This window comes from Bidens hawaiensis, unplaced genomic scaffold (assembly GCF_021521415.1).
Source record: "Bidens hawaiensis isolate Kalapana, Puna unplaced genomic scaffold, B.hawaiensis_p1.1 tig00031510_1, whole genome shotgun sequence".
NCBI classification, from domain to species: domain Eukaryota; kingdom Viridiplantae; phylum Streptophyta; class Magnoliopsida; order Asterales; family Asteraceae; genus Bidens; species Bidens hawaiensis.
Genome location: NW_027495326.1, coordinates 30627 through 44704, shown reverse-complemented (window position 1 = coordinate 44704; position 14078 = coordinate 30627). Strand labels below are relative to the sequence as shown.

Sequence of the window (14078 nt, the reverse complement as noted above, 5' to 3'; positions counted from 1 at the left end):
CTACATAATTAATACACTAATATATATACAAAATACCCGACCATCAAGTTTTCAACTAAAATATACCAATATTTATGTAAAAGTTTTTCAATTTTGACAAAATAGTAATTAATCGTCGACCAGTCAGTTGGGTATCAAATAACGATTAATCGGTGATTAGGCGTCACTTAAACGCAATTTTTACAGCTATGTCACTATGATGTTAGAAATCAAATATGTTATACAAGACTAAATTTATATTCTTTTAAAGTTTGAACGAAATAAAAAAAAATTATTTGATTTGTGTAATTTTGTTTGTAAATTACATAATTCATTAAAATTTTCTTGTTAAAAACAACAGAATTCCTTTTTTTTATACTAAAATAATGTATGGACGGTTAATGAATCTAACAGACGAACAATTGGGCAAACTCGAAACATGAAAAACCAGGGCATGTAACTAGACATGGATATGTGTTTTGAGTATGAGATTAGTTTGTAAAGGCAGAGTCAACTCAGGCTTGACTTGAATTTTAAACAAATCAGCTCGAGTTGACTCAACTCAACTCAACTTGAAAATCAATCAAGCTGCACACTTAAACTCAAGCTCAACTTGTTTAAAGACTCGGTCCACTTATGACTCATTAGACCACTTGATTCTCAAATATATTCAATATTTTAAAATGTGGTGGGTGGCCAACAAGAATCTGTTGGAAACCATTGTCTTCCACAAGTCGTTAGTAACAAAATTGAAAACCATAAACTGTTTGTACCGAAAAGTGATCTCACACAACTTAATGTCTGGGACACTTTTAGTTATTTTCTTTGTTTCATTTTCAAATAAAAAAAATTAGCTTCAACAAAATTTAATAATTGTTGCTACAGTAAAAAACGGGTGAGGGAAGAGTCTCGAAGTCCTCTGGTCATGATGGCTCAAATGGTCCTGCTAAGATAGAAACAAAACGTTAGTCTCATCGTATCGTAAGAGAGTGCCTCATACCAATAATTTTCAAGGTGAAAATAAGTTAGCTATTCTTTGATAATGATAATGGAATAGAAGAGTATATGTATTGGTATAACTAAGTGTATAAAGAATGAACGAGATGTGTTACTTGGGATGCCGAGGCAACCTTTATAGAGGGGCTTTCCATCCATGTTAAACGGGCGGTCACCTCCTTAGCTTAATATGTAACAACTTATCTTTTCTTTCTCTATTGTAGGTCAAGTCTTTGCATTTTTGGTGTAAGGGACTAAAGTCTAGTGTTTAATTAAGGATATAACTTAGTTATCTATGTGATTAGATGATCTTATGTTTAGATTTTGCGTCTTGTCAATGTAGAAAATGTAACTTGAAATAAAATAGAACGCTAAAAAGATATGAAATAGTGTGCATAAATTTAGAATCATTACTTAGTTAAAAACAAATTTTTATCGTCATTAAAATTTAATTTGTAAAATAATAGTTTCATGATTTTTTCCGATCATAATTAAGACAGATATTTTTTTCAACTTTAACACGAGACTTTTATTGAAAAGAAACATAAAACACGTTAAATTTTTATGTACAAAATATTACTATGGGAATTTTACGAGGAAAACCACAGACTTTATTGGGTTTTATGTGCAAAGGATTTTTACAACAAAAACGAAAAAGTACTTTTGTTTTTATGGTACTAACCTTTTCCATTTAATAATTGCGGATGACCATTGTCCTCGTAACATACAAACCATAAAAACAAATACAAAATATATTTTAATAAACAAGTGTGTAACTGTGTAACATGATAAACATATATTTTATAAACAAGTGTGTAACATGGACAACCATCACTATGAAATAGAGACTTAAGTTGCAACTTGAGCTCGAGCTCAAAGTTTTAGCTCGGTCTAGACCACCACGAATCTAAGAATCTTTTTCAGTGAACTCATTGTTTTTAGATGCTTCAATTTCATATGATCAAACATTAAAATTTTTTAGTCAGATAAGGTTCATCATGTAATAAAAATACGATACCGAGCTAAAATATTAACATTACTAATTCCTAATTCGTTGATTCTATTGGAATGTATATCAGATTGTGTTTCTTATAATTATTCTTATAATTAGGGATGTGCATAGGTCGGTTTGAGACGGTTTTTGGCAAAACCCATAACTATAACCGATATAACGGTTAATAGATAACCATAACTGATCCGTCATGGCGATTTCGGTTAATCGATTTTAACGGTTATAACGAGTCGATTATGGGTCGGTTAAGCGTGATTAAAATAAACAATTCTTTCGTATGATTGTGAACACTGAATAGTCGCTGATTGTATTGTGGAATTCAAATATATTTTCTTTTTTTATTGCAATTGATGGAATATACATAGCATTCCCAATGGGTTCTCCATACCCATCTTCATTTCTAAAATTTAGAAAAAACATTTAAATAATCACTCCAACCCATTCCCTATTTCCAAACTCCATCTCCAAATTTTAGTGAAATGATATAGGAAGCCTCCAAATTTAGAGTGTTGCCACTTGCCACAATACTCCATTTCCAACTACTATTCTATAAATATATATTAGAAATCAATTTATATTGAAAATGATAATAAGACAAAATAGCTATGAGTTAAGATTATAAACGAAAGGAAGAGAAAGAATATAGAGATAGTAATTGAGAATGGGTTGGGAAAGGTTATTAGAAAATTATGTATAAATTAAAGAAATTGTGTTTTTTGGTTAAATTTTTAAAGATGGAGATAGAGAACCTATTGGGAATGCTCTGATTGTTATATTAAATAATTGAGATGGCAATTTGGATGGAAATTTAGAACGACAATTATGGAACATTGGAATGAATATGGTAACTAATATCACAAATATTATTATTATTGTCCTAAATCCTAGTAGGTGTAGAGAATTTTTTCTGTAATGGCAATAAGTGTAAAAGTGTAAAAGTATCATGCTCATGCACTAATTCTAACTTCCAAACCCTTATTTTTCGATTAATAGTAACATTAATGGGGCGGTTCGGTTATGTCGGATTTGAAATTAACATTAACCAAAACCGACCCACATTTGCGGTTTTCAAAAATTCATTAAACTGACTCATCGGTTATCGGTTAAAATCCGTCCGGTTTACGGTTATGATGGTTAATCTGCTCACCCCTGCTTGTAATCATAAAACAGAGAGAACAGAAGGAAACGTGGTGAAAGACTGAAAACATTTCTTCATTAAAAAATGCAAAGAACTACAATGGTTTAGGGTCCTATTTGTTAGCCGTTGTTAGCCGCAGCAGCTTAGTAGCCACCGGAGTTATGGATTCACTCCAATATTTTTACATAGACGCCTTAGTAAATTTTTCGAAACTAAGTGCGTACTTGTAAACCTGGACCTACATATGTAGGTCTACCCCTAGGTCTAGAATATGAGCAGAGCCAAGCCAACTTGGTTAAGAATTGGAGCCGAATGTGAGCTGGCCCTGTCTTGGGTTTGGACACAGCTTGTGAACAGCTAAGGCTCACTTCACGCTGATGATACGAGTCGCCTAGACCTCATCTGACTTGCCTTTTACTACATAGATAATAATAATAATAATAATAATTCTTCATATTTCTCAACAAATTAAACTTGAATATGTGGGATCAAAAAGAGGCCAAATAGCATTACATCAGAAAACTACTAACAAGAATTTGAGTAACAACAAATACACATAATTTTGCAATTACAGTTAGGTATCATCATCATCATGACGCAACCGTAATTTCTTCGGCTTTCTTCTCTCTTTCCTTGACCGCCTTCTTCCAGATTTCATCACTGTCGATTATTTCACCGGTTTTCAAGAGATACCGTACCCGTTTACCGTTGTCAAGGGTCTTGTGACCCACCCGACTTGCAACATTCTGTTCTTTCGAGTACAACATCACATTCGAGCTATGAATTGGTGCCTCTATCTGCCCATGAAACATAAACAACGGATAGGTGATTATCATAAGCAGGTTAAACATTTTGTTATATGAATTAATGCAACATTTTGTTATGAATTAATTCAACATTTTGTTCTCTCGAGTACAACTTTTAATTAGATTTCATAACTTTTGACCCATATAACTAAAAGGAGTTGACTCAGGTTATAAATATCTCAGCAAACCACATGGTAACGAGTCAAGCAGGTTACAAGTCACTCGAGTCGTATCCAAAAGTTTATGACTTCCTAAATCTCTATTACAAGAAAATAGATTAAAACTGTAATAATACGTTTTTTAAAATTTATCTGGCCATGAAAGGTTTAAACAACAAAACACATCCAAACACTTACGTGTCACGCACTCACGCCACATTTTTTACACCTGATTATCTTATACTGATTATCCAAAATCACATAACTACGTCTTAAACTCATTCCAAACACCTCATTAATTAATGGGTCAAATCAAACTCGTTCGATCCACCTTAAAATAATCCGTTATGACGTGTTTCGATCAATCTACTTTATAAAGGTCAAAGGAGAAGAAATAGAACCTTAACAATCTGGCCCGATTCACCCTCCTCTTTGCTCTTCAAATGTTTGGTCTTCAAATTAATCTCTTTGACAATAACCGTGCTGTTGTGCTTAACAATCTTGGTTATCTCACCAATTTTGCCCTTGTCGCGTCCTGCTATCACTTTAACCGTGTCACCAAGCTTCACGTGCATCTTGTGTACAATTGGAAGACTGTTCGGTTTGCATTTTATCCGTTCCCATCTCTTTAGCTGCAAAAGTCAAACTAGAAAAAGTCAACATCTATGCAAAGATGAAGGAACCGAAAGTAATTGAAGAAAGCCATAAATGTTTGATAAAAAAAACCTTTGCTTGAATTGGAGGACACGTTGTTTTCGTAGACTTGTTCTGCACCTGCAATGTATTCATGTAATAATCAAACTTAGATGCCATCAATTTTAGAAGATGCAAAGTAGTATTTTGAGATTTCACTTGAAAATAAAGAAAATTAAACTTCGAAACTCCATTTCAACAAATACACGGGTCGTTCAACTTGACTTGCTTAGCCCATTTAATCAAACAGACTAACCCACCACCAATCATTGTCAGTCAACCAACCACTGGCGAAGCTCGAACAAAAACAGCAAATTTACACTAAAGTATAAAATTTTCGCACGAAAACTGGTAAACTCACACTACGTATCAAAATTTTCAGATGAAAGACTAAATTAACACTACCGAGGAAAAAACGAGCGGGGGATGGGGGGTGTCTTGGGCCCTTAATTAGTTACGCCGTGCACTCAACCCAGTTACGAACCGTTCAACATCTTGATTACAACCCATTAACCCATTTGACAAGTTTAGATAAATGGGTAATAAAACGGGTCGTAGCCAGGTTACATGATGCCTTTTGACAGTTTAACACGAATAGATACATCGATAATGTCCGGATTCAACATGACACGATACAAAACTCTCCTGTTATAGCGCCAGAAGATACACAAATCTGATGAATATTAGCCAAACCCTAAATTCTTTTACATCACTTTGTGTTTAATATTAAACATCCATGTTAAAGCCACATTTTCTAGCAACTCAACTACCTTCAAAATTCCCAACTCTTTCATTTTTCATAAACATGTTTACACGTCCAATGCGATATTCTACGCAATATCGAAATCGATTTCAAAATCTAACTCTATGTTGTTCTTCTGCTTTTTTTCTATAAAAAAAAAAACAGGTAAAATTACTTGTACACTAATAACTACAAAATTACAACATTTTAGCAACAATTAAAAACAGACAACACATAGAATATTAAAATTACAAAGGGTAACAATTAGACAAAAAGAAACAAACCCATAAGCTCAGTAAAGATGTTACTAACGTTTAGAACTGAAGAATTTATATAAAAAACAGAGTAATTATTTAGTAGTGAAATAAGTTAGCAAAGAAAGTGTGTACCAGAGGTGGAGAAGAACAGGGGGATAAGCGTTGACCGAAAAAGGACTTTGAAGAGAGAGAAAGGGCGGTAAATGAGCTCTGAAGAGTAGCAATGGATGCCATTATTATTATTATTATTATTATTATTATTATTATTATTATTATGAAATGAGATGATATGGAGAAGAGAATGAAGATGGAAGAGGATAAAGTTACATATCAGAGATGAGATTAATGGGCCGGGTTTTTCAAAAGCCCAATAGATTTTTGGATAGTTGTTTAAAGGATCAGGTTGGATTAGCACTTGCAGGTTCGTTAAGTTAATGACCGAAATTGCTGTTAGTTAACTCACTAATTTAACATGGTTAAATCAGTAGACGATTTAATTAGCAAACAACGCCGTTAGGTATCAAATTCTTAATAAAATCTTACACAAGATTAAGATTAGAGAACAAATATGTAATTATCTCCAAGCCATAGAACCATCCATGTTATTTGCTTACTCCTTTATCCAAACTTTGTTGTTATTCATAAATAAAACTTTTTTGTTTTCCTATTATCAGAATGGTTGTAAATACTAAATACTTTAGTATACTTGCACAATTCTATTATTTTGAGTTTTCAAGCTATCAGCTGAAAGATGAAGAGAGACTTGTAATGAAACAGAAATTTTGGGTTATTAGAGAATTATAAAAATAATCATTTTTTTAAGAAAAAAAGCAGTGTCATTTTGGTACAATTTCTAAATATACAATCATTTGAGGTTCGGTGAAGGGTCAAATTGCACATACAAAGAAAATTAGACCTTTTTTGAGCTTAGGTGTCAAAATTTTATTGGTTAAACTAGATGGTTTCGCTATTTTCATCTTTTCATCACAAAACGCGCCATTTTCAGTCTAAACTAACATGTCATCACTTGATTGGTTGTCCAACTGTACCATTTTTGTTTTTTAAAGCCACAACCATGTCATTTGCAATATACAAGTCCACTTTGTGTCCTTCAATTAGATTTTACTTTCGTGTAGCTGTTTGTAACAGTCAAAGTCAAATGATTATATTTTTAAAAAATTGGGCAAATAACTATTTGAGTAAACGCGTTACATTTACTTAAATTTATCAAGACTTCATCTTCGGGTCGAGATACAAACAACTGAAAAAGAAAAAACAAACGCTAACCGAACGGGCTTTAGGCTCCACTTTCTTTCACTCTTTTATCCAATGTTCTCTATCAGACTATCACTATACAAAACTGAACCACAACAAAATCAGAGACCAATGACAGTCAGATTTACCAATTATACAAGCACAAAACATAACAAAACACACTCATTTTTAAAACCTAATCTCCTCACTCAACAACACACCAAACCTAATCTATATACTGTGGAACTCCTATTTGTAAACATCCACATATATAATACAGAATAAGCCAAGGGTCAGATCAAACTTCACATGATTCAGCTGTGCTACCAAAAGACTCAAGCCTCCGATGTTCACCATTCATAGGACTTCTACGACCTAGTTGGTCCACATTAAGAGCAACCTCGTCAGCTGCAACGGATGAATCGCGTCTATGATGTTTTTTGTTATGTCTCATCATAAGAATATGGGAAAGTGCTTGCACAACGTCCCTCATTGATGGTCTTTTTCTTGGGGAACGGTTTACACATTTGTATGCGAGAGTTGCCACGTCATTCAGTTCTTGCTCATCAAAGTTTCCTTCGAGACGGGAATCCACTATCTCTTCCCATCCACCTTTTCCCTCAGTGTTCATTGCGGCCTAAGTGTATTTTGCATCCGGTTTAGTATCAAAATAAGAAAAGCGGATGTATAAAACTTTGCATTAAGTTTGGTCACCCGAGTCTTAAAAAAGACTCATGAAAATGATTCAACTTTGCCAAAACTTTCATTTATTGTTTTCTAAAAAACATGAAAGACTGAAGTTTATATTTACCCAACTAAAAAGATAAACATCAAAAATACCATTTAAAACGTCTAAAATTTCATATTTGCCCATTTTATCAAATACAGTTTGTAATATGACAATTGTGCCCTTATCTTTTTCCTTACACTGCAAACTGTCATAACTTAAATCCTTACATAAGATGATGACATTTATGTCAAAAATAGGGTACGAATAATATTATGATTTGATGGATTGAAAAGTTGGAAACATTGCATTAAATGTCACATTGTCACCCATGTGGTTAGTTAAAAAAACTGTGGGTATACGAAGATATGTTTTTTAAGAAACTAAAAAAGATATACTTTTTTGGTCTAGACATATTATATGATTTGTATATATTGCTTGCTTAAAAGCTAGGAAAATCAAAATACTTATTTAACTTTTTGATTAAACTAATATATTATTATTATTATTACACACACACACATGAGAGAGAGAGAGAGAGAGAGAGAGAGATCTTACAAGCTCAACATATTCCATGAGACCCTGCTGAGGGTTTCTTCCTGCAATAAGTTCAAATAACAGAACTCCAAAGCTGTAAACATCACTTTTTTTGGTGAAAGCTCTTGTTGATATATATTCAGGGTCAAGATATCCAAATGTCCCCTGTATATTTGAGCCATTTCTATTAATCATATCCTCTCTAGATAGTCCAAAATCAGCCACCTGATTATTACACAATATAACATGAATAAGATAATCACCAATAAAAGAAAGTCAAAATCCAAGGCATTTAGATCAATTTCTATACTAGTTTCAGAGATTTAAAACTAACCCTAGCTCCCATCGCTTGATCCAACAGAATGTTAGAAGATTTTATATCCCTGTGTATGACCGGAGGAACAGCCTGGAGTTACAAGAAAATGATAAATAAATTGAATAAATTCAAAGAGAGAGGAAAAAAAAAGCCAAAAATGACATTAAGATTAGAGCTTACTCCATCATGGAGATATTCCAATCCCCTAGCTACATCTAAAGCTATTTGAACTCTTAGATCCCACCTTAACAATTCATGCTTTTCACCTAAAAATTTCAAATGTAACAGGTTTATAATAGTACAGAACAAATTAACATCTAAGAAGTTTATTAAGCATATATCTTAACAATGTTTACTGTTTACGAGGAAGTTGGATGACCACTTACTGTACAAATGAGAAGCTAGACTGCCTTTGCTCATGTAGACATATATGAGCATATGTTGTCCCTTTTCTGCACAATACCCTACCAAATTCACAAGGTTCCTGTGATGTAGTCTTCCCAATAACATAACCTACAAAAATATAACAATGATATTCTTGATGTTCTAGTTTCAAGATTATACAGATGATGCTTAAGAAAACAGTATTCGTGTATGGTATTGGTGTTTAAACCTTATACATCAACAACAAAGTGTCAAAGATTGCTTTAAAAGAAGTTATAAACTGTTAATTAATTAAAACTCTGTAAGTAATCAATCTCAAAACATCTAATTATGAGGTGAACTTGAGTATGATTGATCAGTACCTCTGTTTGGAACTCTTTCTCGCCTTGTTTGGAATTAGTTGCAAGAACTTTAACAGCAACTGCTTCACCAGTAGCCATCTGAGCTTTATAAACTGGGCCAAAAGCCCCTTGGCCTATCAAAGAGGTGAAATTACAGGTTGCTTTCTGTAGATCTCTGCTTGATCCAGAAAACAAAATAAAAGATAATGGCAAGATAGATAATGGTAATAAAGAAACAATAATGTTTATCAAGGATGATTTATTAGAACACAGCATACTTGTAAGAATACTCAAGAATTCCAGAAGCAGCAACCACATGACCCTTCCTAAGACCAGCAAGCCATAACGGAGTGCCATTTTGCATAGATGTTCTAGATGATTCAGTACCCATTGATGAATCAGATAAGATGGTACAAGTATCAACACCATTTGCACGAATGGGGACTCTCGCTGCCCTCCGAGAACTGCTATTACCTATTTGAGGTCCTTTTCGGTGATACCTAAAGCAAAGCAGCCCAATTAAGGCCAAAAGAGCTCCAATTACAACTCCTATCGAGATCCCAATAATCAAACCAGATGACCTCTCTCTCATCTCTTTTCTGGATCAAAAATGTTTCCTATTCAAGTAACCATCAAAACACCTGTGAAGTTGTCATCAAGGTATACTCATATAAGTATAATTCAGAGGAATTTGATAATAAACTTCTGAGAATATTATCAACTAGTGAACTTAACTATGAAAATCCAAATAAGAATCTGTTTTCCAGCTAGCATTAGACCTAACTGGACATTTCAGAGTTTGGCCTGAAATTGGCCGGATTAGGGCCGATTTTTACCGATTAATGCCGTCGTTTACCTAAAATCTAATTGTTAACCTACCAATCAGCGACTAGTTGCCGATTAAACCGATTTCCAGCAGTACTAGAAGTTGTCAGCAAGATGTATAAGCATAATTCAGAGGAAGTTGATGTTAAACATTTCAGACACTAGCAAACTTAACTACAAAAATTCAAATCAGAATCTGCTTCCCAACTCCGGCTTGCATTAGACATAATATCGAAATCACTTCACAGAAACAAAAGTGTGACTCTAATAACTAACTACTGTTACATAACCGAACGCCTAAACAACAGATTCTTCAAACTATCAGCACACTAATATAGAAAATAACAGAAAACTATTAAATAAGCAACGGTTATGTAACCGAAGGCCTGAACAATAGATTCTTCAAACTATCACAACAATAATACAGAAAATAACATAAAATTATGAAATAAGCAACCGTTGCGGCGAATTCATAGTGAAATGAAACCGAAAGATAAAGCAAGCAGATCGGAAATAACCGTGCTAGATTATATCACTATCAGGAGATGATATAGCCAAATTACAACGTTCCAATGCTGAACGAAATTCAACCGTCGAGACTTGTAGTTTTATAAACAGTAAACATGAATTCAAAGTCATAGCTGATTAAATGATTATTAATTCTATAATATAGATCTTACTTTTACTTTTTCAGCAGCGAAGATAGGGCTCACTCAACTCAACTCAACGTCATTGTTAATGTTAATGTTTAACTAAACTAAATTGAAATCGTCAAAATCAACGATGAACAGTAAACGAACACGAAATTATGAGTAATAGCATACAGGAAAAAGTGATGAGAATGATAATGTGAGTGATTAAGTTACTACCTGATGAGGATGTTAGCCGTGTTTGAAGTCAGTTGCAGTTTGTTAGGGTTGATGAATTTCATCTATAAAGTAATTATAATTATGTGAGTTGCAGCAGAGACAAGATCCGGTTTTCAGACTCACGATACTCGAATTGAATTGAATTGAATTGAATTGAATTGAAATGAAATGGTGAACTGGTGATATTCAAAGAAATATAATATACCAATTGAGTTAGACTTAATGTATGTATTTTATTTTATTTATAATGTTATTGTTGGAATGCCTAATTTGAAAGTGGCATAATTCAGTGTTGAAAATCTCTTTTTTTGGTGAAATACCTCAACAGGTTAGGACTTAGGAGGACGACTTACATGATATATTCATATCAAAGTTTAATGTAAATATGTAAAGAAAAATTAGTATTGTTGTTTATAAAGTTAAAACTAACGAATACGATAACACATATTTACAGTATACGGTTTCTGATAACGTAAAATCATACGGTTTAATAGAAAATCGAAGATTGAGAGATGATAAATAAAAAAGAATCATGAAGCTTCTACTAAAATATGGTGCCCAGGCTTAAGTTTTAAATAAATAACATGTTAAATATTATTGTAAAATAAACTACTGTAAAAGTTGTTTAGATTTTCTTACTAATGGGCGGTTTGGTAGCCTTTTAATGATTATAAGAGTTAACCTTTTAATGGTTAACATGTAGCATTATCATTCAGACTTAAAGTTACCTCTTAACCATTAAGAGATTATCAACAATTAAACAATTAAGGAGTAGTCGCTTAATCCTCCTCTTAATGGCCATTAAACTTAAGAGGCTACCAAACAGCCTCCAAAACTGATTAAAAAGCAGCCTATTTAGCTATATTTTAAACTTGATTATTTAACCGGGCATAGTTAGAAACTATACTCTTAAATCTTAATACTGACGTCCTCAGTTTACTAACAATACTAATATTTTATTAGTTATTTTATATAAGTAAATATAAGAGTAGGTGAGTCAGCATTAAATATATAGTATTTATTTATTATTATTATTTGTTTTAACTCAGTCAATTTTTTATTTTAATTGTAAATAAAGATGATGATTAAAGCCATAGTTAGACCATTATGCCCTTGAATCAGGACATTCCTTCTTTGTGTCATAATTATACACATAGTGATTGTAAAAGTCTTAAAAGTAACTTACATAATCATGCACACCGCAAAAAAATAGTTCTACATGAGTTTGAGTTGATAACTTACATGATATCCATTTTGTTTTCTGACCGTTAGATGATAAGTGTTTTTGATAAATAAATATAGTTCTCTTATCTTTTTGTATTATACTTACCCTTATTAAAGGTGTTAAAAAAATTTATAGGGGTTGAAGTTTAGGAAGTTATTTTGGATTAGTGGGTTATAACCGGAGGGTTATCTATTCATGAAACGAAAACACCCTTTTCATGAATCTAACTCAGAGTTGTGCCATCGATCACGTCGAAGACGTGTTTTTGTGTGCTTTTGATGTGTGTGTGATTGTTTCATTGTTCACAACCACACACTAATATGCAAAATGTGCTACAAATTTGAACATCTTATTGGAATAAATGAATTGCTAAACTTGGAGACGAGAATTTAAATGTCTATAGTTGAAGACCTGTTGGCATACTAATTTTTAGGGGTTTATAAATGTGTTATGTTGATTTGTTTCACAAATCTAAACACATTATGCATAAATCTTTTAAAGGTTTTGTAAAAGAAACATATAACTTAATCAAAGCCCTCCAGTTATTAACTTTGAAGGCTAGAATAAATTTACAAAAAAAATCATTATAAAACTTAAAGAAACACCCAAAGATCTTAGTCATCTTGATCATACCATGTAAGCATGAGACACAAATCCCTTACACATGATAAAAAGAATGGATCTCTTCAACTTTATTAAACTTTTCTTAGACCTTGCATATGAAATGTTGGGTATCTAACTACATTAGACTAATCTCACATGTGACATCAACAAAGAGTTGGATGCAAAACAAAAACAAAATAAACAGCAAAGTGACAAACTCACAACTTATAATAATAAGTTTTTGTGCGACACATACATCATATTTTACATTTTTCTTGCACAAGACTTAAATAGCTAACCGGCAGTTGATAATATTTAAATACATTTTATCATTGGTTGACCACATACGCCGTACACGTGTTCTTTTACTTCTCCATTTTTCATCCGTCAATTGTTCTTTTACTTCTCCATTTTTCATAAGCATGATTAGGTTAGAATGTTGTAATGTAGTTAAACATGGTAAACCGTTTTGCTAGGTGAAGAAACACTAACCGGACCCCGGGCAGATTACGGGTAACCTAGGGGTTAGATAGATGTTTCCCACGAGGGGTTAGACCCGGAGAAGATGGTTCTTCTGATAACCTGCAAAACAGACACCGTGAGCTTGTCACTGAGAAGGGGGGGTTCCTCCTTGTGACCACCCTCCGGCGTGAGAATCAGACTAGATTGCTCTTTAAATATAAAAGTATATTAAGAGATTGCTAGAGCAGATATCAGGTATAATATGATAAGATATGTTAAGATGAGATGGTCATACCATTTGTGGTATTTATAGCCGAAGGTAGGTTTCCAAGGAGGTGTGGCCGGCTGCAATAGTGTTCCTGTTCAACCAACAGTGGCCTACGCACGTGCCCTGCTGGTAGTTGGTGGGTAGGCAGCGGCTGATAGTGACCAGGCCTGCTGTGTACTATTCCTTTTCCACCAACTGCCGGCTATGCACGTGGTATGACAGGAGTTGGTGAGTAGGCAGCGGCTAATAGTGACATACAGTACAGGAGCATGCTGCTCGCCATACTGTTGTCAATAAGCTGTCATATCTTTAGTCAGATCTTTTGCCCATACCTCGTCAGGTACAGTACAGAAGATCTTCCCGTATCGTACGGACTGGCTTATTTGGGCGGGAGTATTCCCCCTCCCGCCCTTGTGCGGGATTGACCCCGGCTTTGCTCATTCCTTCAGGTGACACTGAGTGATTGAGAGCTAAGTGCCTTGTGCG

At 33.5% G+C, this 14078-nt stretch overlaps 2 protein-coding genes across 2 annotated transcripts; both read right to left on the bottom strand.

The window, feature by feature from the left end:
• Positions 1-3598: 3598 nt before the first annotated feature.
• Positions 3599-6098, bottom strand: LOC143582265 (large ribosomal subunit protein uL24c-like). Its single transcript, XM_077064872.1, has 4 exons — positions 5914-6098; positions 4816-4863; positions 4491-4721; positions 3599-3922 (listed from the first exon to the last, which is right to left on the bottom strand). The coding sequence occupies exons 1-4, from the start codon at positions 6013-6015 to the stop codon at positions 3716-3718; spliced, it is 588 nt and encodes a 195-aa protein (XP_076920987.1). The 5' UTR covers positions 6016-6098; the 3' UTR covers positions 3599-3715.
• An 854-nt stretch (positions 6099-6952) lies between these two features.
• On the bottom strand, positions 6953-10047 carry LOC143582264 (calcium/calmodulin-regulated receptor-like kinase 1). The gene is made up of 7 exons (XM_077064871.1): positions 9619-10047; positions 9362-9515; positions 9002-9128; positions 8796-8881; positions 8634-8705; positions 8321-8524; positions 6953-7672 (listed from the first exon to the last, which is right to left on the bottom strand). The coding sequence occupies exons 1-7, from the start codon at positions 9930-9932 to the stop codon at positions 7334-7336; spliced, it is 1296 nt and encodes a 431-aa protein (XP_076920986.1). The 5' UTR covers positions 9933-10047; the 3' UTR covers positions 6953-7333.
• Between the last annotated feature and the right edge of the window lie 4031 nt (positions 10048-14078).